At 40.8% G+C, this 27667-nt stretch overlaps 1 protein-coding gene across 3 annotated transcripts in view; it reads left to right on the top strand.

The window, feature by feature from the left end:
- Nucleotides 1-27667, top strand: part of MAPRE2 (microtubule associated protein RP/EB family member 2) — an 86725-nt gene that overhangs the window by 23416 nt on the left and 35642 nt on the right. Inside the window, exon 1 of one of the 3 annotated variants that reach the window (XM_053396218.1) lies at nt 13423-13679. The exons of 1 other annotated variant lie outside the window; for it this stretch is intronic. In XM_053396218.1, coding sequence (XP_053252193.1) covers nt 13558-13679 — 122 coding nt within the window. In that variant the 5' untranslated portion in view covers nt 13423-13557. Of the gene's footprint in view, nt 1-13422; nt 13680-27667 lie in introns of those variants that run through there. One more of the 3 variants, XM_053396221.1, reaches the window with a different exon arrangement.

Raw genomic sequence — 27667 nt, 5'->3', positions numbered from 1 at the left:
TAAAATCAATTACAATTTTCATATGCAGCTATATTTATCCCGCGGCCTGAAATATTTTACCAGTGTAGGTTGAACATATTGTTTGCTATATATTTATATTTATAGAAGTATTTATATGCTGCTCTCTCATAAAATATAAGTGCAGTGTACAACAATATAAAAAGATAAGCCATTAAAAATAGTACAGTACCATCATTGAAATGACTGGCTACTCAAGAATATTCAAAACAACTGTATAGGCCATGTCAGCATGAAAATGTCTTCAAGAGTCAAAAGGCAAAAGCAAGGATGCCTGCTGAGTCTCTGTTTGGAAGGGTTTTCTGCAGCATGGAACCAGTGGCACTAAATGCACAGCTTCTGGTTGGCCTCTGCAACATGGGGGACAACTAACAACACTCTTTCAGATAACAACCACTGTCAGCATACTGGGTTGAAGTCTATGGAGAGAAACAGAGCCATTAACTTTATGTTTGCATTCTAGCATGGGCTTTTTTTAAGGGAAACAGATTGTTACTCAACCCAAGACCTTGGAAAGGGTAGGTGATAAATCTAAAGACAACAAGAGAGTAAGAGAAGAGGGAGCACAAAGAAACAATAAGACAGCAGGGGGTCAGTGGAATAGCAGGTCCCCTTTAGAAAGAAGATACTATTCTGCAGCACACAGAAGCCAGCAGAGGAAAAATGCAAAGCTTAAAGGATGTATGGTGGGGTTACTAGAATCTATCATCTTGATCATTTGACAAAGGTAAAAGGAAATCGCCATGTGTGCTTGATCTCCAAGATAACCAACATTTGAAGGAGAATAATTTTTTTGCTGCAAGATGCTTGCTAAACTCTGGGTTCCAACTGGAACCTATATCTAACAGAAACACATTCCCAAAATCACACATAAAGGATTCTACAAAATTAGTGAGATTTTGTTAATTCAGAATTAATTGCAAATGTTCATCCTTAATTTTATATTACTTGTTTGAATGAATCCAACTGTGCTGTCTAGGAGGCAGGTTTATTACTAGTCAGTTAGTATAACTCCCAAGGGATAATATCCAGTAATAGAATGGGGGGGGGAGCTGTATAAAAAAAATCAGATCGTTTTTAAACAGGTCCTTACAAGGGCACTGAGCCTAGCTTACCATCACTAAAATAGACAAGCAATCTAGAAGTATAAACAAACATTCCATTTAAGTTAACATTTCCCCATCAAGGGGGAAAGTATCAATGTCTTCCCATGCTTAAGGAAAAACAATAACAAACCCCTAAAAATAGTAGATTTGAAATAAAGGAATATGAGGCTGACTCTGCAACTATTCATGGGGTAATAGAGTTGCCAGAAATTATATGATGCACTCATTATTTATTTTTGTCTCTATATGCCATCCTTCTGCTAGAGCAGGTTACAAACTAGGCATGAAAAATAGTTGTTGAAATCACTGAACACAGTAACAGAATGAGGTATTAAAAGCCTTTTTGAATAAAAATAATTTAAATATCTATATGAAAGATAAACTGGTAAGAGCTAGGCAAATCTCCACAATAGCAGTAGGGAATCTTATTTCAGCCTAAATGTGGACAATTTAGGCTTTTGGGAACCAGAAGTAAAAGTGGGTGTGGTCAGTTGTGAAAAGTGGGTGAAAAGAGATGCAACTCTTTCATTTGCACATTAGCTCTGCATTCCAGCCATGCAAAAACCAGAAATTTCTACACACAGCCACACCTCTCCACTCTCTACCCTCTATTCAGGCAAGCAAGAAGTACAGTATTCAGTTCACAGAAACAATCCCCCCAGGCAAAAGCACTGGGTGGTTGAGAGCCTGTTTGGTTGTAGAGAAGCATCAGTGAAAAACATGGCCTGGAGAGGGTCCCAAGGGCTAGATAGAGAGGGGCTTGGAGCATTGTGTTTGGTCACCAAACCTAAGATTCCCCACCCTTGCGCTACAATGATTCATATTGGTGTGACCACAAAGAAGATTCCATCTTCCAACTTCATCAAAGTTTCTTAGAGCTTTATAGGCTAAGACAGGGGTAGGCAACCTAAGGCCCATGGGCCAGATGTGGCCCAATCGCCTTCTGAATCCGGCCCCCAGATGGTCCGGGAATCAGCGTGTTTTTACATGAGTAGAATGTGTCCTTTTATTTAAAATGCATCTGTGGGTTATTTGTGGGGCATAGGAATTTGTTCATTCCCCCCCCCAAAAAAAAATAGTCCGGCTCACCACATGGTGTGAGGGACGGTGGACCAGCCCACTGCTGAAAAAGGTTGCTGACCCCTGGGCTAAGACTAGCATTTTAAATTGAGTCCAGAAATAAATAGGAACATACCACCTCCCAGCAAATTACAGAAGGCATAACACATTTTTTATGTGATACCTCATAAAAAAATTCTAGTGTTCAGATGTATATTTCAGATATACATTTCAAATAAATGAAAGCCAACACAAAGTGCACTGAATTTGAACTTGCATGAAATTCAGACATAGAGTTGGGATAGTTTCACCCCCTTTTAATACCCAGTGTACACAATCCCCAGTTACACTGTAAACTGCCCTGTTCCTCAGATAGAGGGCAGTATAGAAATGTAATAAATATTGATAACAAATAAGAGAAACGTGAAAATGTAACACCTAAATTTAAGTTTTTTAAATATAAATATGTGGGATTTTATTAGCACAGAGGAATAGTGGCATGTTTCTTTCTTTCTGCTGTGATAAATGTGTGACACAACTCCAGAACACTTTTCTAGTGTTTTTATATTTTCATTCAGCTTTCCATACTGCCCTTCCTTACCACAGCCCTTTGCCATGGTCTATACTGTTGCACAATGTAAGGAAGGCCAAACCAGCAATAAACTACTTTGGTTGTGTCTGAATGTGTCACTGCGGAACAGAAGGAAAGTAGTCTTGACTCTGGTAAGGATTAGGCATGCAGTCGCTATCCATAAGTATCTATTGAAGGGAAAGGCTTCACCTACATGCATCCCTTTGTAGTGCTTCCTTCACTATTAAAACACGTCCTTTTGGCGCTCTACAGTTCTCAAAGGCACAAAGAAAGTCATTTTTCAGACCCAGTTCCCTACTCCAACTTAGCCTCAGTTTTGGGTAATGATGCTGACCTACAAACAGGTTCCTGAGCTCTATTGACTGGCTTTCGTTTTCCTTTTTGAAGACTGTGTTAATTATTGGGAACAAATCAGTTCTTTTGCATTTGCAACAAGCCTAGTATGTAGCACAATATGGCTTAGTTTCCTGCTGTGCCATAAACTTCAGCATACTTGCCTATTTCCATCTATATAATTTATTACCGTCATCTCTCTTTCCTGCCAGATCAGTTTGGCTTTTGTGACTGTCCCCAAAAAACTTATGGCTGAGGCTACCAATAATAAAAGATACAGTGATGAAACTCTGCCAACGCTACCTTTCCCTCCTCCTGTTTTTGTGTGGCTCCCCTGACCCACTCACCATGATGCTATCTGCAATGGTATGGTAGTACTAAATTAAGCAACAAGTTGGATGTTTTTTTAATGGTGGTGGTGGGGCTTCTCTTAGAGGAAGTGACTCCTTTGTTCTACATCGATGTCAATCCCTTTCATGTGGGGGATACATGTTTGTGGACCCTTTCTGTGAGTAACAAAATAGGGTACCAGGAAACGGCAGTATTGTATCATAAAAGAATAGGAAGGCTTGCTCTTTAAATACAGGAAGTGTGGAAGGAAGTTTGTAGTGTCTTTACTATTCTGTTCTTAAAGATATGTAATTTGTAAAGTCACTACTGAAATTACCTGAAATGTTTATCAAACTGATAGTAAAGTCCCGAGATAAGATTTATTATAACATTTAGATATTCTCAGTGGGCTAACCAGTGTGGTTACAATAGCCTATGGTAAGCAAATGAAATATGTACTCTTCCTGCAAAACCTTAGTATAAATGCTTTATACTGTGTCTGATCTGATGTGCTCAAGATGGTTGTTAGCTGCTACTTGTTAGTCTAGCATATGCATGTGATAATGCAAAATAGCAATACATTATTGGTTATTATAATGTGCCATGAGTCTATGTACCATAAATAAGTTGCTTAATTACATCTGCCTATTGAGCAATTGCTAAATGACATTTTGTTGTCCAGCTTCCTGCGACAATAAAGTTCTCATTGAATAAATATAAACCTGACCATAGAAATAATAAACATATTTTAAAGGAAAACACTGTTGGGATGAGATTGAAAAAGCAGATCATCAAAACTCTGGGCACACTGTACCATTGAGTGGATTCACAGCTGGTTGTAAATTCATACTCAAAGAGTACCAGTGGTTTCTCATCAAACTTTTGAGGGAGGTTTCAAGTTGGGTGCCTCAGGACTCTGTCCTGGACCAAGCAATCTTCAATGACTAGAGGTATAAGAGGATCCTTAGATTTGCAGATAACACACAACTAGGAGGGATTGCAAACACCTCATAAAAGAGGAATAAAGTATCTATCTAGTACAGTGGTACCTCGGGTTAAGTACTTAATTCGTTCCAGAGGTCCGTACTTAACCTGAAACTGTTCTTAACCTGAAGCACCACTTTAGCTAATGGGGCCTCCTGCTGCCGCTGCGCCGCCACTGCATGATTTCTGTTCTTATCCTGAAGCAAAATTCTTAACCTGAGGTAATATTTCTGGGTTAGCGGAGTCTGTAACCTGAAGCATATGTAACCCGAGGTACCACTGTAATATGCACCTTCTTGAGTATGCAGTGTGAAAATGAGCTCCTGCCCAAGGAAGGGAATAGTGCTGGGAAGTTTGTATGTATGTCTCTGCTGACTCTTAAAATTCATTAGAAATACCATGCACTGGTAAACATACCCTAAGTTTGCACTAGTATAACCCTATGATGGCTTTTTTGGAGTAGAAAAAAATAAGATAGGGTTGCCATATTGATCCAGAAATGGCTTAGGATCTTTGAGTTTATTTATCTATTTATTACACATATCCTGCCTGCCTTCCAAGGAGCTCAAGATGGCATATATGGTAAGGTTACCAGACGTCCCCATTTCCCAGGGACAGTCCCTGGATTTAGAAATCAGTCCCCATACAAAATCCATTGAAGTTGAAAAGTGTCCCCAGATTCATTGAAAAAAATCTGGTAACTTTAATATGGCTCTCCGTCACATATTTTATCCATAAGACAACTTAATGTGGCTGGTTAGACTAAGGAGGAGTCACTGAAGGTGATCTTCACTGCTGAGAAGGGAATTTAACTTGGGTATCCAAAGTTATAGTCCGGAACTCTTTCCATTACGGGGATGATGAGACAATCCCACAGATTTTTTAAATTTTGTTTTTGGTCACCTCAAGTACTTGGGCAATTTAACTGCTCAACCACCTTTCTATTCTCAGAGAATTAAAGCTTTTCTGTGCTGCATCTGGATAGCTGGACAAGTGCCTTGACAGCTTAACACTGAAGGCATTGGAGAGCAGTCATTGTTCACAAAACATTCTTAGGGTGAAATCTCCTTTGAGTCTCTCTTCTGCTAATCATGTGAACATATCAATATGAATGCGATAGAGAAAGTGGTTGTAGTGTGGAAGAGCATTCTAACCAACACAGATATTGCATTTTTATTACACATGTTGAGAAAGCTCTTTCTTTTTCCTGGATCAGTCTCCAAGTCTGTGTTGACATCATTTGTGTAGAATAGGATGCTCATCTGTACACAATCTAGACAACCTTATAAAAGTTTTTGGCCTGTACACTAGTTTGGGAGAGGACATAATCAATAAAGAAATTGTGAAAATAAAGCACTTCCCTGAAATGCTGCTTGTCGGCTTTCCAAAATGTAGATTACTACAAATGTAGATTACCAGATTATTTTCATATTCTAGTAAGAATTGGTCAAATTGAGTATTTGCATTATTGACTGAAAATATTGTTGGAATTTCCTGAAAGTGCTCCTTTTGAATGAAATCTCATATGAAAAGGAAGGGAATTTCGGAGACAGAAGCCATAGAAGAAGCAGACTGTCCATTAAAAAAGAGGTTTCTCCTATTCACTGAAGTAACATTTTATAAGAAATCTTTGGCTTTCATTAGCATTACACCCGCTTCGGCTGTAAACCTCCAACCCTCCAAACTGTTGTTCCTTCTATTTACTTAAAGGAACTCTCTAGAGACTGGAATTGCATTCTAACAACTGGCTTGTGGTCTACATTTTATGTCAGTTGGTCTGCTGCTTATTGGAATTGTTCTGCACACAGCTATGAATGTGGGAGGAGGAAACCTACAAGATGATTTACTGTATATGTAGTGGTTTGCAGTAAGGACCAAATTAACTACATCTGTAATATGTGCATTGTTTCAAAATGTTGAAATGTCAGCTAGGCCAAAAGGTATGTCATCCATATGGAACCCATATTATTCCTTCCCTCTGTTCTCAGTATTGCATTGGCAGGGTTGTAGCTGTAAAGGGAAAGAAGACTTTTCAGATAAAGCTTCCCCTCCCCTCTCTGTGCTTGCACCATAATTTTAAGAGACACAGTGAGAAGAAAAGAGCATTTAAGGGGTTCAGATTTGCCAAGAAAAGTAGTAAATGTGCTGCACCTACATTAACAACAACAACAAAATGCTGCCGTTTCATACTCTTAGTTTGATATGTGTGTGTGTCTCCCCCCCCCCCCGTCCCACCCAAAGTAGTGAGAATGAGCAGACATTTCATTTCCTATATTGTTCTCCCAGACCCTCCAAGTGTCCCTATTTTCCAGAGACATCCTAGTTTTGGATTTGATCCCAGAATGTCCCGCTTTTCCTAAGATGTCCCTATTTTCACTGGAGATATGTGGGAGGAAATGGAGTTTTCCGACCCCAGAGCCATCTGAAGGCAATCCTGTATGGGGAAGGGTTTTTTAAATGTTTTATTATGTTTTTTATATGTTGGAAGCTGCCCAGAGTGCTGGGGCAATCCAGTAAGATGTGTGGGATATAAATAGTAAAATTATCATTATGGAATGGGACATCCCTATTTTCATCAAAGAACGGCAAATCTTCATGTTCTAGGACATTTGGGGGCTATCCAGTTCTCACCTCTACACTGAGATGAGTTCTCATCCAACTAGTATCCATTTGCCTACCTGTCAATTACTTTTTGTGGTTGTTGTCATTGGTCTTTTAAATGCACAAACATGTGTCAAAGCTCATCCTTCATTCCTCACTTCTGGCAAGCCATGGGAAACCTTATGTGCCATTTTATCATTATCATTTATATACTGTCATCATCCTCAAAGATGCTTTTAGAAGAACAGAGATCCCTTTCCTGAGGAGCTTACAATTAGAATTGAACAAAGAGGCAATCGAAGGGGACAGAAGTAAGGCAAGGCCAACAGGGAAGAAATATTATGTTGGTTACATGTGCTTAAGCTAAGTTACAGGAGAGCACCCTTTTGGCCAGAGGGTGGGAACCAGAAGTGGCCAACCTTCTGTAAGCCACATTGGGTGGATTGACTGGCAGGTGGCCACACCCATCAACTAGCATATGATGTCAGGCATGGGAGGGGGGGAACCTATCAGGCATGCACAGCTTAGAGTATGCTCCTGATTGTTCCTTTGCAGCCATGACTTCCATTTGGTGCCAGATTTAAACAGTGCTGAATGCAAACCACATCTGCAAAGGAACAACTGGTGACAGGTTAACATCATGCAAGTGTTCTAGGAGGCAGTTCCAAGCATATGGGGGAGAAAGGCCAAAGTCTTTTGAGGGAGCAGGACACCTTTGGGTGGTTGAGGGTAATGTAACTGGAGGAGTGAAGATCACAAGAAAGTATTGAGATATAACAGTAGCGAGAATAAGGGAGCAAGAACATGGATAGATGTAAAGGTAAGGACAAGGACCTTCTGTAGGATTGGGGAGTATATAGGAAGGATGTAGGGTGCCATGTGGTCAGATCTCTTATAGAGATAAAATATTTGACAGCACAGTCATGGATAGATGTAAGGGAACTCTGGTGAGACAAGGGGAGACCAGAGGAGAAGACTGTAGGGTATAGCTGAGAAATGGCCAAACATGACCAGAATTTCTGTTGATGGGGGCAGGGAGAAGTGACCTGACCTGACCATGGGGTGCCTTCAAACTGTCCATATCTTGCAGGAGAGAGCCAAGCACATATCAGAACTTTAGGTTTGTGCTGTTAAAGTGCTCTGTTGTTCTGGCACAACAAACCCACTTATAAACAAATGGATATTTTGTGGTTTGGAAAGTCATAGACAAATGCATTGGAAAGCATGAGGTAAATGAATGACAAATGGAAATATGTGTAGACACCCTGCAAACAAATTGGGATGAATGTTCATTTTCATGTAATTCCTCCATAAATAAATCAGAATGGATTCTCAATAAAGACCAGACATAGTCTAACCTACATGTAAGCTTTGTGCAAGCAAAACGAATAGGTAATTTGGAGGACCCAATTGACTAAATATGGGGGGTGAAGATGAAAAAGTAATTGAGTTAAGTCTATGTGCCTGTTCAACAGGCTATGTCCCATTATGTTGACAATTGTTCAGTGAGTTTGTCACCAAAGCAGGCAGAAAGCATAGGAAATGGAAGATTAAAGCACCTCCCCTTTAACTATACGGACCTTTGTTGGCAAGGTGATGTCTCTGCTTTTTAAGATGCTGTCTAGCTTTGTCATTGCTCTTCTCCTAAGAAGCAGGCGTCTTTTAATTTCGTGACTGCTGTCACCATCTGCAGTAATCATGGAGCCCAAGAAAGTAAAATCTCTCACTGCCTCCATTTCTTCCCCTTCTATTTGCCAGGAGGTGATGGGCCCAGTGGCCATGATCTTAGTTTTTTTGATGTTGAGCTTCAGACCATATTTTGCGCTCTCCTCTTTCACCCTCATTAAAAGGTTCTTTAATTCCTCCTCACTTTCTGCCATCAAGGTTGTGTCATCTGCATATCTGAGGTTGTTGGTATTTCTTCTGGCAATCTTAATTCCGGTTTGGGATTCATCCAGCCCAGCCTTTCGCATGATGAATTCTGCTTATAAGTTAAATAAGCAGGGAGGTAGCAGCTTACAAAACTCTTAACATAATTAATATACAGCAACTTATTAAGCAACATAATGAAACGGGGGGGGACCCCAAACCTGTTATGCCATCAGTATTCTTGGTGTCATTATTCACAAGTCTACCATTAGTAAATGAGGACGCATGCTTTCCTTGCTGTGTTCTAGATGGGTACAGGATTGCTATATCTGTGGCATCACTGACAGCATGCTCAATTCTTAGGCAGAAACTGTACGGAAAGCAATGCCTGATGCCACACCCTCTCGATGAGCAGGCTGACTGAATCCACCATCTGATGCTACAAAGATATTTACACAGGACACATTTCTTATAAGAGATGGTACATCAATTCTCTGCCTGCAGATCTGTGGAGGGCAATTGGAAGATGTGCACACTCTGTATGCTTAAAAAGAAAGTTGTTAGATTACAAGTTTAAATTTGCTTTTCTTTCGAACGTCCTTTTTTTTTTTTACACCAGAAATGAAGAGCCTATAATTGCCTTCCCACATTGCTTCTATACCTCTGTCCTGTTACATATTTGAGGTGTACTATATATTGGGTGAGGAGGGAAATAAATGCAAAAAATCTGCATTAACCCTTCTAATTTATTTTTTTATTCTTTTAATAACACAGTAAAAAGTAGGTTAGGTTTAGAATTAGAGCATTGCTGCAGGACAGACACTGAATTTCAGCACTCTGACTACTGACTTGGAGATAGCACTTGGCACCCAATGAAGCATATTCTGAATCAGCTGACAGGATCTACCCAAGTACAGGGAATCTGGGCCTTCCATCTGTTGCCAACTTTTAGATGTGATGCCTACATTTATACCCCTGAAGCTCCCAAGATTTGGACTTTGAGCTTTTATGAACCTCTATGATATTATATCTTTTAATGAAAATTGTAGGGTGTGCTGGCTTCTGTATGCAAAATTGTAAAAGCTGTTATGCTGAGCAAGAACTACTGCCCTCTGGTTGATTTGACAATAAGAGATAGCAGACTACCTATTTCAAGGTTGCAATAGGTGTGGGGTTTTGTTTGTGTTTTTGGTCTCTTGCAACTTCTCAGACGAGGTCAGAGCATTCTGCCTCTTGATTGCCTATAAGGTAGGAAGGTCAAGCTGAGAGACTTGCCCAAAGCCTCCCAATTAGTGTTGAACAGAGAGCTGAATTTGTTTTTTCATCTTTACTAACCTGGCTGCCTGTGGAAGGCAGCAAATTTTGTCACTGCACTTCTGTTTGCTGGAAGGAAGTGATGTTTCTCATTGCTTTCATGATAGTTCCATTGTGTGTGGTGGAGGCTTGTGAAAAAGGGATCAAAGTAGATGTTTGTGAATGGAAATATTTTTTTATTTTTGCTGGTTTGATATTTTTCATCCTCTTGGCATCATTTTGCAGTATAAGGTGCCAACATATATTTGGAGTGTGGTGCCTATTATTCGAAAATGAGAATTGTTGAGACTGTGACTGGACCTTCTCTAATCCATGCTAAGTGAGGGCAAAATGTGAGGGAAATGTGTACCCTTCAGTCTCTTTATATTGTTTTACATGTTTTAGAGCTCAGCCCTTAAAGCACTTTTGGAGTCTGTATGAGTTTATATAGGTTTTGGTGGGATCTGGCTCAGATTATGCCCTGAAAGAATGCCACAATGTGGTAAAGCTGAAATAAAGCTCAGGAAGCATGCTTTGCTTAAGCAATATAGTTTGTTGCCTTAATACAAAGATACAGTACATCAAAGCAGGCAAAGCATACTGTGTTTGTGGAGTGGGTGGAGATTTCCTTAGCTACTGAATAGGTGGAGTGCTGGGTGGGCTGTGTCAGAGAGAGGGGCTATCCTAGGCTGGCAGAAGGAGTTGGGATGGCTTCCTAAAGGCTTTCCTTTCTAGTCAAGTAGATAGTTTGATACCCTTTCTGTTGAATGGTAAAGGTGCAAGGCCTAGCTGCAAGATAGGCTGGTGTGAATTTTGGTTGGTAAAGTCCTTACCTAGGCAATTAACTCATTTGGATAATTATGGCAGGTTATGAAGTCCCTTCCTCTGGGATTCCTTAGTTTCTCTGAGATTTGTTAGTTTTGTTAGGTATGCACTATGCTTCTGTGTTAAAGTTCTCTCTCCACAAGTTCCATCCCTTACTGCAGCTGATTTCTGCCTCTGCTTCTGTGCTATGCATCTCTCTTACCACACTCTTCATCCCCCAGAAATCCCTCTGGAGGCAGGTGGGCAGGCATCTTTCAACCCCGTCACAATTCATTTGGGAACATGGATTGACCATACAGCTGAGTTAAGTGTGGTGTTGTGATTTTGGAGTGTTTGCTAAGGATCAGGAGGGTTTATGTTCAGATCTCCACTCAGCCTGTGAATCTCATTGTGTGACCTAGGACCAGTTGCAGTCTCTCACCTACACCTCATATCATGTAGTAAGTATAACATGCAGAAAGAACCATGTACACTAGCTATCCAGTGCTCCTTTGGAGGAAAGATGACATACATATTTAGTAGAACGATGATTAAACACAGAAAAAGAAAATGAGAGTCTTGTAGCACCTTAATTTTTTTGTGGCACGTTAGCTTTTGAAATGCCTCAAGAATGTGCTTTTTTGTGGCAACAGACTAACACAACTATCATCTCTAGATATATCTTAAGATATTGAAGACTTTTGCTTTCTCATCTGAACTGACATAGCAGAAGTTGTACTGAATATCCCATTGTCTGACAGAAAGAATGGCAATACAGTAGTATAATTTTTGTTACCCCATAGCCTTTGACTCTGTTGAATATAGTTTCCTGATATTTAAAATAGTTTTCAAGATCAAAGGTTTGTTTACCACCATATGCTAATCCAGCAAGAACTGTTGCCATGCAGAGACACTGGAGACCAAGGAGTCTGTCTGATACTATGATGCTATCAGGAGCAGCCGAAACCAAAGGAAGATACTTAGCATGTCTATTTTAAAGATCCCTTAACAAAGTGTTAATGCAAGTAGATTCTTGCAAATGTACCTCTATCCCACCCCCCTCTTCATGCAAGCATATTCAAAAGGAAGAAAGCCATCAATGGCTTCAGTATATGGCCTGAGGCTGTTAAATGCATTTGAACTTTTCAAGGTGATTTCAGCAGACTTTGTCTAAGAAAAGAGTTCTTAGACACCCTTTCCTGCCAGTGGTTTGTAACAGAATGTTGAAAAACATTTTATTAGGAATATGAGCAGTTATTAAAATACTTTGTTATTAAAATACATTGTAAAAATCCAGCCGCTGTTTCTCATTCAGGTTTTTTATTACCAATAAATAAGGGGGGGGAATCATTATGCACTCGAAGGAAGAAGCAATTTTTGAAATAGCAAGGATCAGAATATACTACATGCTCTTTTAATCTGTAAGGAAAACTAGAGACTGTGTGCCCTGTTGCTGATGTTTGGATTATTGCTGCCATCTGGGTTTAGTACATGAGAGACTGGTTTTGATACTAATTCCAGTAGCTTGAGACCAAAAATAACCTGGTATTATCCGGGGAATAGATGATGATGGATTATGAGGCTTTGAGGGGGGAAAGCTTGGGTTTTTATTTTGTTTTGTTTGTGTCTCTTAAATGTAGGACAAAAAATAAATGACTTGAGTGCTTAAGAGCAAGGGATTGTTGGGGGAGGAGGGATGCTGTGCCTTTTCTGTCTCTGTGCTTATCTTGGCGGAAGAACGTGCATTTTGCTATGCAGCCCTTCCCCTGAAATTCTCTTAAATGCTCCTTAAAATAAGAAGAGGTTAATAGCCTTGTAAATATACTTGTGGAAAGCTGCCATCCCGCCCCCTTGCTTTAGCCATTGAGAACTCGTGTTGTGCTTCATCCAAGCTTCCGAGGGTGATGATTACAAAATGCTCATTTTGAGAGACCCCCATAATTTTAAACCTGAGGCTTTCCACGCGTTTTGTCGCATGTTTTGCCTACGCCCATCAGCCCCCGCTTACATTGGGACTAGCGTGGTTGCATCTGAACCTTATTTTCTGATACGTGCAAGAGGGTTTCCGCATCGCATTGTTGCATGGCTAATTTTTTTTAAAGGGTGGATAGTGTTGGCCTTTTTAAGCCCCCGATCCCTTCGTTAAAAAGAAAAGAAAAGAAAGGCGGGCTCTTTGTATATACAGCTGCATTTACCGAGGGTGAGACTGAAGGGGAAGCCGAAGAGGAAGAGAGCCTGGCTTGGTGTTTTTACGTGCCAGATGTTAGGCCTGCCCCGTGCGCCTGTTTGGCTGCCTGGCTGTGGTCATGCTCGAGCCCTGTGTGAATTGGGGAGATCTGATGAGTTAGCTGGTTGCTATGGCGAGGAGCCGTGTCACGTGGCCCGGGCGCTGCTCCCGGCGGTTTGACGTCACCGGCCAGGGAGGAAAGGGGAGGGGGCCGGCGGCGCAGAGAGAGACGGAGCGAGTCAGTAGCGAAGGAGTCGACGCGCGCACGGCGAGCCCGCCCGCCCCAGCTTCTCCGCACACAGGCACCCGGGTGAGGGCTGCTTGCCTTTGGGAGCGCTCCAATGCCTGGACCTACCCAAGCGCTGTCCCCAAATGGAGAGAACAACAACGACATCATCCAAGATAACGGCACCACCATCATCCCTTTCAGGAAGCACACAGTGCGAGGGGAGCGTTCCTACAGGTAAGCCGCTCTCTTTCTCTCTCTGTGTGTTGGGCGTGCGCGTACGTGTGCGTGGACGGACGGACGGACACACACACACACACACACACACACACGGGGAACTGCTGCAGCAGAGCCGGGTGGAGGGGGGGGGAGGAGGAGCGGGGGTTGCAGCGTATTGCATAACAAAAACAGCGGCGCTTTAAACCTAATCTGGCGTGTCTCCTCTCCTAAGCGTGCAGCGTGGTCTAGCTCTGTTTGAACGGGCGCTTTGCATTGTCCAAATGGAAAACATCTTGCGAATACTCCGCCTGTCTTGATCCCCTCCCCTCCCCTCCCCCCCGCGCTTTTTTGCTTTCTGCTGTGCGTATTGATAACGTTTACAAGCCGCCTGGCGTGGGAGGGAGGTGCGCGCAAATAAATAAATAATAGCCGTAATACCAATGTCCTCTTGGTCTGTGTGTCTGTCAGAGGAGACATTTCGGGGACAGGGAAAGGGAAAGCTGGGGGAGAGAAGAAAGAACACAGGGTCTTGTGATGGTGGTGGTGGTGGTGGTGCACTGCCTTGGTTGTGTGGAAGGGAAAATGGAATCCTCTAGATTAAACTGCAGTCTGTGATGTTAAACCACCAGATTGATGGAGCTTTGTAAGAACTGCACACCCTGATTGGTGGAAAGCTTGACAGCAGAGGTCAGGGTGTCAGGAATACACTAAAAAAAATTCCTCCTGCAAATATTGGGTTTTGAAATGAGGTGGGTTGTGCAGAGGCTTCTAAAAGCAAGTGACACCTCGCCTATGTGCCGTATCATCATGCTTTCTTATGGGGACACTGACCTTCCTGCTTAGTGTTATTTGTATGTGTGTGTGTGATACATTTTCATTGTGTTCCTTGCTTGAAAAGGAGGATGGTGCCTGTTTTCTTTGTCACAGTCCTCAGCATTTTTGATTAATGGCTTGGCATGTTGCACCTTTTGGCAGCAGGGTGGTTTTTTTTTTCTTTTTTGCATTAACATATCTGACAATATGTTCCTCTAGATAAGCTCATTAAGATTGCTTCAGCAAGTATAACGCTATAGCAAATAATGCAACTAGTTTTGAGGGGCTTTTATCAGCGTGTGCACTCTGAAAGGTTAGAATAGTAGAAGAGATACAGCCAGGCATATCTAAGTGAATTTCCTTCCTGCCCTTTCCCCTCCCCCCACCCCAGAATCATGCTTGGGGTTGTGTTGTGATGTGTTGTTGTTGTTTGCTTTCTTTAAAAAAAAAGAGTTCATGCCATTGAGCAAGCTACAGGAAATGAAACTGTCCCTGAAACCGTTATAAAAATATTTGGCTAAGCTACAGTGCGTAGTGAAATGTAGAATTGGAACAAAAAGTGTGTGTGTTTGCTCAGCTGAGTACTGGATAGTCTGTGAATATTGTTAAGAAATGGCTTTGCTCTGTTTGCCACCAGCTCAGTGAAAACTAAAGACCCTTCCTTTCCTACTTGAGTAGGTAAGGTCACAACAATGTTTTTAAGACTTAAGGTGCTGAATTATTTGTAGAATCCAAGTGCTTCTCCACCCCCCTGCCCCTCTTTAACACATACATTCAGCCAGCACTTCTTCAAAAACACAGTGGCTTCTTAAGACTGTGCAGATACTTTTAAGTATATTCAGTAACAGAATAAAAAGGTGCTGAGCCATTTGAAATTTGAAATATAGAATGGGGATTTGGTTCCTACTGTTCTGTCAATTTTTAAAATTTTAGCTTTTAAAAAGCCTTAACTGATAATAAACTGAAACCCTCATTTCCTCTGTTCACATTTCTTAATTCTTCTGAACAGCTTCCTGTTAAGAGAAATGGACATAATTTGGCCTATTTCTCCCCCACCCCACCCCCCAAAAATGTGAAAACTGGTAACTGCTTCGTTTTAATTACATCAGTATGTCTTGAACGAAAATAGTGCTTTGTGTATGTTTATAAACTGCTAAGCGAAAAGAATACCATGTCCCATAGGACTGCTTAAATTATTGCTTAATCATACATGCAGATTCTTTTAAAAAATAATGCTTCAGCCAGTTACAATGGGAATTTTTCATCAGGATAAAAATAGGGGTTTCGTTCATAAAAGCCTAATCCAAGATGTTCCGAAAACTACATTGTGTGGAATTGGCTTGATGATCGATGTGGGATGGAATGTAGCATATGACTTTGGGGATAACTGCAGATAGTCTTTTAGGAGTCTGATAATACATGCCCTGACCTTCTATCATTTGCTAGTGTGGGATTACTTTATCACAGCATTACTCAGTTTATAAAGCTTTTGGCTTGTTCTTTCCCTCCTCTTTCCTGGATATTTGTGTTAGGGATTTTGGAGCTGATTTAATACTGAGCATTGCCTCCAGTACACTAATTGGAACTGGACGATGGACTCTGTGTTCTTGACTCTGACACCTACTAACTGTATGACTCGTTGTGCAACTCATAGCGCTTGTGTTTCTCTATATATATTTAAGACAAAAACTGAACAAAATAAAAACTCTCAAAACCCAAATCCATGAATAATCTGAAGACAGGGTTCTGAAAGTGGTAGATCAGGCAGTTCGAATTTCAACAGGGTGCATTCTTAGCAGCCACCATGAAATTGTCATTACCTCAGTTGGTCTGGTTCTCTGAAGTATGCCAAGATCAACTTGAGATGGGAGCCTTTATATGAAAGTGAACAAATATAGCAGCAATTTGTGATGCAGCAGGATGCCAGCTAGCATTATACTGTATTATTCCTTCTGTACTGACTTCCAGAAGGAAATCTGTACATGGATCTGTTTATACAACTATGATGCAAGTCTTGCTTTTATTTTCAATGGAATCCTGTGCATCCCTATATAGAAATGAATTCCACAGTGATGAAGACTCTCAGATACATCAGATTAAGCTGGTGAAAACAAGACGCTCTAATAGTCACACCTAAAGATGTTTCAAGCAAGGCATCCTCCTGAAAAAAGCCAGTTATTTAAATCTAAATCTTTATTATGTAGCCAAAGTCCAGTTATTTAAACCAAGTTAGATAATGTTTCCAATTGTCTAATTAATATCTGGTCGTTTAATTCACATAATTCCTGAAAAAACATGCACACTAACTGGCTGCATTAGCAAAGTATATCTGTTTGCAACTAAATAGATACTTCATTGTATCTAGGAGCATAATAATAAAAAAGTCATGCAGCTCACATGCTTTATGAATTACAGAATTTGGTTAGCCAAACAGAAACTTGTTAGAACAGGCCTTTTGGATCAAGCCAAAAGCCCATCTAGGCCAGCATTCTGTCCTCACAGTGGTCAAGCAGATGCCCATGGGAAGCCCAAAAGCAGAACCTGAGTGCAGCAACATTTTCCCATTCTGCAGTTTCCCCAAAACTGGTATTCAGAGACATATGTCCAACAGTAGACACAGAGCGTAGCCATTGTGGCTAGTAGACATTGATAGTAAGAAGATAACATAAGAAGCTCAATTTTGAAGTTGTTTTCCTTTCAAAGTATGCATGCAAGGACATTAGTAAGGCTCAATCCAGGTGACCTGCGGCCTCAAAGGTTATATCCATGGGTACAGTGGCACCCTTGCAGACATCCTCAGGTGGCCATGAGTATTCTGAGACCTCTCTCCCCGCTTCACTGTCATGTGGTGTCAAGGGTGCTGTCTGCCCCTCCCCTTTTTGGAAAGTACAGAAAGCTGAAGGAGGAAATGGGAGAGAACAACTCTCTTTTCCTTTTCTTTTTTCAGCTCTATGTGTTTCTGAAAACTCTTAGCAGCAGCTGAACAGGCAATGAAGTGACTGAGGCGACAGGGAGATATCTGGTCGATTGTGGGGGTGGGAAAATAGCAATGTAGGGAGGCAGCAAGAAGAAATATGATTGACACAGGAGTTGAGAGGTGAAAGAGAAAATGGAGTGCCAGAGAGAGGGAAAAGATGTATGTGAGTGTGAATTTGCATACACACACCCCTACACACATGTCTCCATTGAGTGAAAGGGGGAAATCCGAAACCTGGTGCTGTTTTGGCTGAGAATCCAAGGCATGGATTCTTCTATATTTTATCTATTCCTGGTATATTTCTAGAAGGAATCCCTTCTAGAACAGCCATCAAATCATAGATCACCTCTGTGTACACAGATTTGTTCCATGATTTCCTCGTGGTATTGCCATCTTGTGTAAAACTCATGAGGATCCATGCCTTGGATCTAGCAAGCACCAGATCTGTGATTTTTAATGTGCACTCTACCAAAATAAGCTTTTATTTGATGCTGCTATTGGTAGACCCTGTGTCAGGCAAATTCAGGAGGATCTGTTTTATTCTACAGAGCCTAACTTTGACCCAAACCCCTTGAAAAAGCAAGTATGTGCATGAGGGGGACATGACTAAACGACTAAACAACAACAAATGGCTTGAGGGTTGTCTGAATTTAGCCTAAGAGCTCTTACTTATAGAGATAAGTGCCCAGAACTTTCCAGAATTGGTTGCCATTCTTTGTTACTGGCATTGTAGCAAATAAAACTGGTGTAAAATGAGGTGAAAACTCATCAGGAAGTGCAGAAATAGACAAATGAAGTCTGCAAAGGCAAAGTATTTCAGTCTTATTCTTCATAGCAATCACCCAGTTAATGTATTTTCTAAAGCTGTGTACTAACAAAATGGGTTTGTGAGTGCTATTTATATTTGCCAGTAACTGAACGATACATTTTCATCAACACATTTCTGGTGTCCTGCATTCAGAAACAGCTCCTTCCTAATAATCAACTGCCTGCTTCCTGTGGGCCCTGCAAAATAGAAGTGCTAACTGAAAAATGGATTGCGTTTAATGAGGCAACTACTCTTCAACTTAGTCTCCACCTTGACCAGAGATGGTGGACAAAGGATATCTTAATGAGCCCATAAATTTGACTGTCCAGTAAACCAAGCCATTATTTGTTCTTGGCACAAACCCACTCTTCCTAGTTCTGTTGCAGGGAGCAATGTGAAGAACCCTGCACAAATGAGACAAGACAGCACCTCTCTTTGAGGCCAGTTCTGGGACCACTGTTTTCAAGTCCCCAGTTTGATGGATGTTTTGAAGTGTTAAGATTTGAATACTTCATTAGATGCATGGAAGTTTTCCTTGAGGATTTGGGACTCATGTAAATTGAATGGAAGCTTAGATGTGGCTACTTGGAACATAATCTATCGTACATTGAGATACAGCCTGGGTGCTGCTGTGCCATACAATCACCACACTCACCGTCTGCTATGGGACTTGGGAGTTAGCTTTACATTGCATTCCAGCTTAGGACAGGCCACAGCTGAGAATAGCAAGCCCACACCATATAATGCCTACTATTATGGGAAATATAGCATAATTACAGGCACACATTTCTCCACAAGAGCACATATTACTGCTGCTGTTGCAGAATCGGGGTCAGGTCGTGCCTCTGCTTTTTAATATGCATTAAAATGTAGTACAGCCAAGCACTGGACTGCCTGCATCATCCTGTGTTTACCATAGGTTCTCAATCCTACGAGGTAGGTGAGAAATGTTATTTAATAAGTAAATTTGGCACAGTGAGATTAAGGCAACTCGGATACAGTGGTGCCTCGCAAGACGAAATTAATTCGTTCTGCGAGTTTTTTCGTCTTGCGAAGCACGGAACTGCACCTCTTCAAGCAATGCGCCCGGTTTTAAGAAAAAGGAAACAAATTCGCAAGACGTTTTCGTCTTGCGAAGCAAGCCCATAGGGAAATTCGTTGCGAAGCAACTCTAAAAACGAAAAACTCTTTCGTCTTGCGAGTTTTTCATCTTACGAGGCATTCGTCTTGCGAGGTACCACTGTACATGTTTCCATTCATTTATGAAGATTGCTCTGTTGCTTTTTGAGCAAGTACATTCTCTTGGCTTACCCATACCTAACTGTATTGTTGTGAAAATAAATGCTTCTGCTAGTTCCTTAGAGAGAAGAACAGGATACGAATGTAACAATTTGGCATTGGTTTTCAGCCTGTCTGCATAGCTGTTATGGATACCAAACCTTCTGTGCAGCCGGGGTTAAATCCCAGCTGTGATTCTACAGTTGTTTTTAGACTGAGACAGAGTGTGTGTTAACAATCTAGATCACCTAGATTCCTGCATAAAAAAGTCTTTACTGCACTAGAAGGCTACATATTAGGTCTTACTTTGATTACACTATCGCAGCTAATCTGCCGCTTCAGTTGACAGATATTTGAATAAGTTTGATTCATTGGCGATGTAATAAGAAAACGTTTTAAAAATAAGACTATGTGGAGGTCAAAGAGTCTGCTGCACTGTTATATTTGGTTGGATTTTGAAAGGGGGATTTGCAGATGAGGATGCTGGAAACCCTGGACAGAGGAACATTTGATTCAGTCCCAAGGCAGTTCCGCTGCTTTGTGTTTCCTTTGTTTTGCAGTTTACAGTATAGGCTTGTGGCGCCAAATCCAGTTTTTATTTAAAAATACTGAAAAATGACCAGTCTTCATGATTGCACCTATTTTGGGATACACAAGAGCAGTGTACTTTTTAAAGTGCTGTAGTCAGAATACAAATAGGAACCCCATATCTACCTTCCTATCTAATATTGTTATTTCAAGTGTATTAATGAGGATTTCTGTATATCTGGTTTTAGCAATGCCAGATGTACTAGTGATTTCATTTGGTTATTCAAATGAGATAAGACTTTCACACAATTACTTTTAATTGTGTCAATAGAAATAAAACATATTTAATTGTGGCTTTTGTGAAATGCTTGGAATGCAATTCTTGACACTGTAAAATTTGACTACTGAATAAGACTTAGTCTCATATTTTCTTCACAGCCCATTTCTATTATAAGATGGGAAAGTGGGATGTTTCGTAAATGGAAGTTTCTAGACCAAGTATGGAGAACCTGTGATCCTCCAGATGTTGTTGGACTTCAGATCCCATCAGGCCCAGCCAGTATAGCCAGTGGTCAGGAGTGATGGGGGTTGTAGATATATATGGCCCAAGTCCTTTTCATCACAGAAAGGGTTTCAGTCAGCTCATTGGCTTTTGCTGATTAAAGGTTATCATTGCCAGACCTCCAGGCTGCAAATCTGCTCCTTCTGGCTGAGTGTGACCACTATCCAGAACAGAGAAATATACCTTGCTATTTCTTCTTCTTCCAGAGTCGGGTTTTCCAATCCATTGTCAGCTTTCTCATTCTCTTCTAGAGAATATGGAACTGATGACATCATATGAATAATTAGGAAGGAGATATATCACCCATTCATAGTAATAAGAATATACATACATCAAAGAGGGGCATACAAAACTGACCTCAAAATTAAGAACTTCTAAATTTCTGAGAACAGCTTTTTAGTCTGACAGAAGCAAACTACAGGCAATGACCAATTTACACACTTCCAATTGGCGGCCCTACTGCACACATGCACATTGCAGCAACCTGGAAGTGGCTGGAAAAGGGGGTGGAGTGGGCTTTTGTGTCCTCTGCTGTCACATGTGATGACTCACGAGTTGCCTGTTGTATTCTGTCCACTTCAGTGGCTGGTGTCTAAACTATTTTCACTGCACCTTTGAATGCTACACCCGCCTACTCCAGTAACTGTGGTGGTTTCAGTTCAGTTTGTTTGCTGAAGGTTGCAGTTCTATGTGCACTTACCTGGGAGAAAACACTATTGAACTCACTGGGACTTGAGCAGACACATATGGGTCTGTTGATCTATAAGAGTAATTTTGGGCAGTGTTCAATATATTCATCAGAACACAAAGCGTGTGGAATCCTAAATAAAATTTGGCTTTCGAGTGATTGCCCTTGACCCATTTAATGTTCTCGCGTGTAATGTCTAGCATTCTTAGTGGGAACAGGATGTAGTAGGATTTCTTTTTCCTACTGTACTTTTGAAAATACTTCTCTTCATCACAAGGAAATGTAAACATTAATCAGTGAGAGGAGGATTAAGGACGTAGCATTTATCGGAAATCCTTCAGTAGTGGCAGGCTTCTTAGAAGAATTTCTTATTTAGGTTGCAAGACCCAATTCTAAGCTTGCTTTTGTCAAAATATTCATAATTGCATATTATGGCAAACGAAACCTACAAAAATAAAATTAGCATAGAACTAGACTTTACAATTTATGGTGTTTGAAGCAATAAAAGCACTTTAGCTTTTATCGTTTTCAGTTTCAACTTTTAAACATGGCGAATGCCCCAATCCTAAGCAGGTTCATATAACCATAGCAAACATCATTTTTTTTCTGCTCCCCACTCCTGCACTAGACTGAAAGGGTGGAGGAAGTCTGTCTACTGTCCTCATGTGGGTACAGTTAAAGTGCTCAAGTTAAGGGTTAACTAATTGCATTATGTGGTCATTAATATGCAGCCTTGGAAAACATGATTGAGTCCCACTGAACTTGTTAAAGTTACTAATAAACTTTTGGAACCAATTTGAGAATACAGCATGGTGTTGAGGTTTCTGTTGTAAAAATGCACCCGCAATCCCTATGTTGTTCAAAGTTGGAACCAAGGATGGATAGACTAACATAAAGTTCAAAATGCTTAGGTTTATTGATTTTCTTTTTCACTTCCAGGAAATGTCTTCCTTTCTCTACTTCTATCTATGCTTCTTTCTTCTGTCTGCAAGTATTCCCTTGGATGTATTAGTAGTCTGTCTAAAGAACCATTAACTTTGGGAATGCATCCTGAATAGAGTTGTTCAGAGTGTAAGCACATATTCTAAGCCAGAGAACCTTAAAAGGAAGGGGTACCTGTTCATTAGCACTGATATCTAAGACTATCCCCTCTCATTTCCCCTTGCTGAGCAACAGCTTTGATCTGCTAATCCAGCTCTCCCTTTCTTTATACCATGTGAAACCTGTCAAAGTGAACAAGCAGCAAAAAATAAAATACTACCAGTTCTAAATTTCCTTTATTTAAACTGTACGAATACTAGTTCTCTGACTGTGTAGAACTTTATTTTATTATCTGTTATTGTTAATTTATTAACCACCATCTATACAACCATCTTAAGGCACTGTTCAATACAATCAATAAAAAAACAGTTTAAAATACAATACAACCGTAAATTCATTTAAAGCTAAACTGGCACCATACAAAATAGATATTCATGGCAAAGACCTATTTTTCCAGCTGGGAAAGCCTTTTGAAACAAAAATGTCTTCAGTTGTTTCCGGAAAGTACAGATCGTTGGCACCTGTCATATCTCTACAGGAATGCCATTCCACAGAACTGGTACAGCCACACTAAAAGCCCTGCTCCTAGTTGCTTCTGAGATCTTTGGAACATTCAGGAGAAGCTCTCACAGACTGCAGCCATTGACTGTGTATATAAGGAACAAGATGATCATTCAAATAACCTGGTCCTGAAATGTATGGGGTCATAAATATTTGTACCAGCACCTGGAACTTGACTTGATAGCAGATTGGTAGCATGCAGGTTATACAGCCTGGAAAATTTATAATCATATTTCAGGTGAGTATTCTCCTTTTAGGTGACTTCTTCCTCTGAAATCTTGCTATTACAGTCCATAGATGTTGAACTCTTCAGCTTGCAAAGGCAGTAGAAGGAGCAAAGCTTCAGTTCACCAGTTTGTTGAACCAAGAGTGTTTATTTTCCAGCTTAAAGTCCCTAGCTAGAGTTGGTGGCCTCTAAACATGCCATTTTATTAAGAAGAGAGGAAACCACTGGAAAAACATTGAGTAAAGGTTCAGGGACTTTCTCCCTCTTGGCCAATGTTATCTACAATCATGCTTCATCCTTCATCGTGGTTGTCTGAGAATTCCAGTCTTTCTTACCAGAGAGCATCCTGACCTGTCTTCCTATTTTGCAGCTTCCTTTTCTTGAAAAAGAAAAAAGTGAAGCCCCTCACTAAAAGCAGAGGCATTTCCATCTAGCTTCTTCAAACAATAATTTGTGTATTGAGAGTAACTTCTCCTGTATCAGCCACCCTCCTTTTGGATACACCTTTTTATTTTGAATTTGTTGCTCCGCCCCCTTTTCTTCATAAAATACTAAGTGGCTTTCAGATCACATTTTCAAAATATTTTCATGGATGAGAGACACAGAGAGAGAGAGATGCACAAACATATCTTTCACAAAAAGCAAATAGTAAAAATTATGTGGCAGCAGTGAACAAAAATCTAGTCAATAATGCAGTGAGTACTGTGTGTGCAGCAATCTATCCAGCATTTTTTTGTGGCTCTCTAAGTTAACTCCACCCTTAAAAGCTGAGCCATCTTGCTTATTGTTCTCTCCCAACTTGTTGAGACAATATGTCTATTGTTGTTGTTGTTTTCTCTCTCTCTCATCTCTGTTTATCCTGTAAATAATTCCTGCATGAATAAAGCCTTTGAAACCCCCCCCGCCCCCCCAAAAATGCAGTGAGCAAAAGAAAGCATCTGTAGACTGTGTCAACTAGCCAGATAAGCCTCCTGTGAAAAAGCCAGGATTTTACCTGCAGAGTCTGCAGCACCACTTAATTTATATGTAAGAACTTTGAATCTGAAACAGTTGAAGAAACAAAGATATGCAATGCAGAGTGTTTAATGTTGGAGTAATCGATTATCGAGTAACAGTTGGCAATCTGATGGCAGCCTTTTTGCACAAGTTGATACTTCTGGTCACGTTGCAGTAATGAAGCCACCTGTGAGGGAAGCCCTGGTTTGGGAGCTATCCATGCAGGAAATAAGATCTGCTACAACGTGGAACAAGTTGCTTGTACAGTGGTATCTCAGGTTACAGAAACTTCAGGTTACAGGCGCTTCAGGTTACAGTTTCCACTAACCCAGAAATAGTATCTCGGGTTAAGAACTTTGCTTCAGGATGAGAACAGAAATGGTGCGGTGGTGGTGCAGCGGCAGCAGGAGGCCCCATTAGCTAAAGTGGTACCTCAGGTTAAGAGCAGTTTCAGGTTAAGAACGGACCTCCATAACGAATTAAGTTCTTAACCTGAGGTACCACTGTAACATGGGTGTAGAACTCTCCTTGAGGTAGTCTACTAAAGCCCAGTACTGTTACACTTTGATCATAGTTTTAAAAATACTACAATATGTCCCTTATCCATCTTTTGGTATATATTATATCCTGTTTATTTTGTGCACGTATTATTAATAGGCATTGTAAAACTGTTTGTTACTGGAAAGAAAAGTGCGGCATCTATAAAACTAAAAATCAAATTCTAAAAGAGTTTATCTGTCACATTGGCCTATATATTTTGATAGTCCTAAAGAAGTCTTCCTTAGATATCAAGGATTGTTACAATTATTGCATGGTTGCTAATATCTCCTTATTGGGCAAAGATACTCGAGCAGATGAAGGTTGTGCGATAGTGGTGGGTGAAACTGTTTATATGAGCCTGATTTTGTGTCTGGTTTCAGGCCTGATTTTCCAATGGATACAGCCTTGGTCACCCTGATGGAGAAGTGTAACTCTGCTAATTCTCCTTGAACCATAGCGTTCTATACTATCAACCACTGTATCCTTCTGGGTAGATTCCTTAGATTGGGGGGTTGGAGGCATCATGGGTCAAATTCTTACCTGAAGGGGCAGTTCCAGAAGGTGTTGCTCAAGGACTGCTGCTTAGCTCCATTCTGCTTGGAACTCTGCAGGACCCCATAGCATATCTTGTCTCACATGGTTTTTAACATTTTACATGAAATTTCTGGGAGAAGTAATTCGCAGAATTGAGGGGATGTGTCGTAAGTGTGCTTAAATTCATCATCTAGGTGTATCCAGGATCAGGTAGCTTCTGTGGCAAGTAGTGCCCTTCAATTGCTTAGACAACACCCAAGTTTGAGTACTGTTAATGCATAGTACTTGAGGCTTTCTTTGAGGATTATTTGGAAACTGCAGGTTATGCAAAATATACTATATTTTTCTGTGTATAAAACTAGGTTCCCCCCCCCTAAAAAATAATGTCAAAAATTAGGGAGCATCTTATTCATGGATAGTGTCCCCCCCATTTTCTTAAATCTGAGTCCCCCAAAATAGAGGGTGTCTTATACATGGGGGCATCTTATAGACAGAAAAATATGATAGCTACTTTGCTTGTTAACTAGTCAATGGTAACATATCTCAATGGTGTTAGCTTCACTGGATTCTCCTTTTGTTTTCAAGGACAGTTCAAATTGTTAGTACTTACTTTCCAAGCCCTGCATGGTTTAGGACAGGGGTAGGCAACCTAAGGCCCATGGGCCAGATGCGGCCCAATTGCCTTCTCAATCCGGCATGCGTGTTTTTACATGAGTAGAATGTGTCCTTATATTTCAAATGCATCTCCAGGTTATTTGTGGAGCTTGCCTGGTATTTTTACATGAGTAGAATGTGTGCTTTTATTTAAAATGCATCTCTGGGTTATTTGTGGGGCTTAGGAATTCGTTCTCCCCCCCCAAAAAAAATAGTCCGGCCCCCACATGGTCTGAGGGACGGTGGACCGGCCCACGGCTGAAAAAGGTTGCTGACCCCTGGTTTAGGACCAAAGAACCAGAAGGAATATCTGCCCTTTTACCAGGGCTAGCCAACAAGGTGCCCTACACATTTATTTTGTTGGGCTACAACTCTCATCATCCTTGACCATTGACTATTCTGGTAAGGGTCAAGAGTAGTTCAGAACATCTGGAAGGCACCATGCTGACTACCAGTGCCCTATGGCCTATGTATTGAGCTTCAGAATGTCTCTTCCTCATGCCTTCCCCTCTGAGAGAAAGTGCATGGAAACTAGAGAGAGGTCCTTCTCAGTAGTTGTGCCCTTACTGAGCAAATTTCTCCCTAGAAAGGCCTGGTTGGCACTGACATTTTACTCCTTTCAGTGCCTGGCAAAGGTATATTTATTCTCTCAGGCCTTTAAATGTCTTTTGTTCTCTTTTAATATGTTGATTGTTATGTTTGTTTTATCTTGCTTTTGAAAAACACCCTGGAAACTGCTGGTGGGCTGGTATATAAAACTTTTAGATGATTTTTTTAAAAAAAAACTTGAACAACAAATCTAATACGTCTCAAATTGCAACCTTATTTTAGGCTTCTCATACAATGGGTTAGGCTGAGTTGCAATACAGTATATGTACATACATATACTTTTCATCCACAAAAAAGACTAGGGTATTATAACTTTTAATCATACCTTAGTATAGATCAATTTGTTTTTGTGTACCTATCTTGTTTTTATTGCCTGTCTGTGCAAATAGCCTGAGCAATAAGATTTAGATTTGGACTTGTGAAAGGTAACCCATGAACTTCATGACTAAACTAGCTTTTGAATCTGGGTCTTCTGTTTGAACCTGATTCCCTGTACCAACCCAGTTCATTTGCTGTTGGTCCAGGACCCAGGAAAGAAATAGGAGACAAAGGACAAATTTGAACTTTGGCCACTACTTTATGTGTCTGTAATATAAATATAACTCAGACAGGAAACGGTCCAGTGCAGAAAAACTACACTCCAACAAAGTCAACCAGACAGGACCGTCAGCAGAGTTATTTGAGGTGACTAATGCCCAGTGGCATGAAAACCTAGAAACCCATAACAGCCTTATGTCTCATTATCTTATGGGTTCCCAGATACAGTGAAGATATCAAAGAAGCCCTGACCAATAATATACCCTGTCCCAGCGTGGTTCTCAAAGGCAGGGTGGTAAGCCTGCCCTAGCTTGGTTCAAGTCTTACAAGGGAGGCTGAGCTGAAGCTGCAGCACTTACTGGAGGAGCAGGCTGTTGTTGGATAGGCTGCCTTGGCCCTTCCCTATGTAGGATCATGATAGGCAGTGCAGAGCATGATCTGTCAAGATCATGGACTATGACAGATGCTGGCTGGAACTCATACAAGGAAAACTGTTGTCTCATTGGCATGCTTAGCCTTATGAAGGTTTGCTGGTCTGGAGCTGCTGTTAACCCTGCCCTTCTGAAGAGCAGTCAGTTTCTTAAAAGACCATTGCTCAGTCGGTTCCTATGGCATGGTGGTAGTGAGGAGACCATTGAAAGGAGGGTATTCTCA

Source organism: Podarcis raffonei, chromosome 7 (assembly GCF_027172205.1).
Source record: "Podarcis raffonei isolate rPodRaf1 chromosome 7, rPodRaf1.pri, whole genome shotgun sequence".
Classification (NCBI taxonomy): Eukaryota; Metazoa; Chordata; class Lepidosauria; order Squamata; family Lacertidae; genus Podarcis; species Podarcis raffonei.
This window is presented reverse-complemented; position numbering and strand designations above follow the sequence as displayed.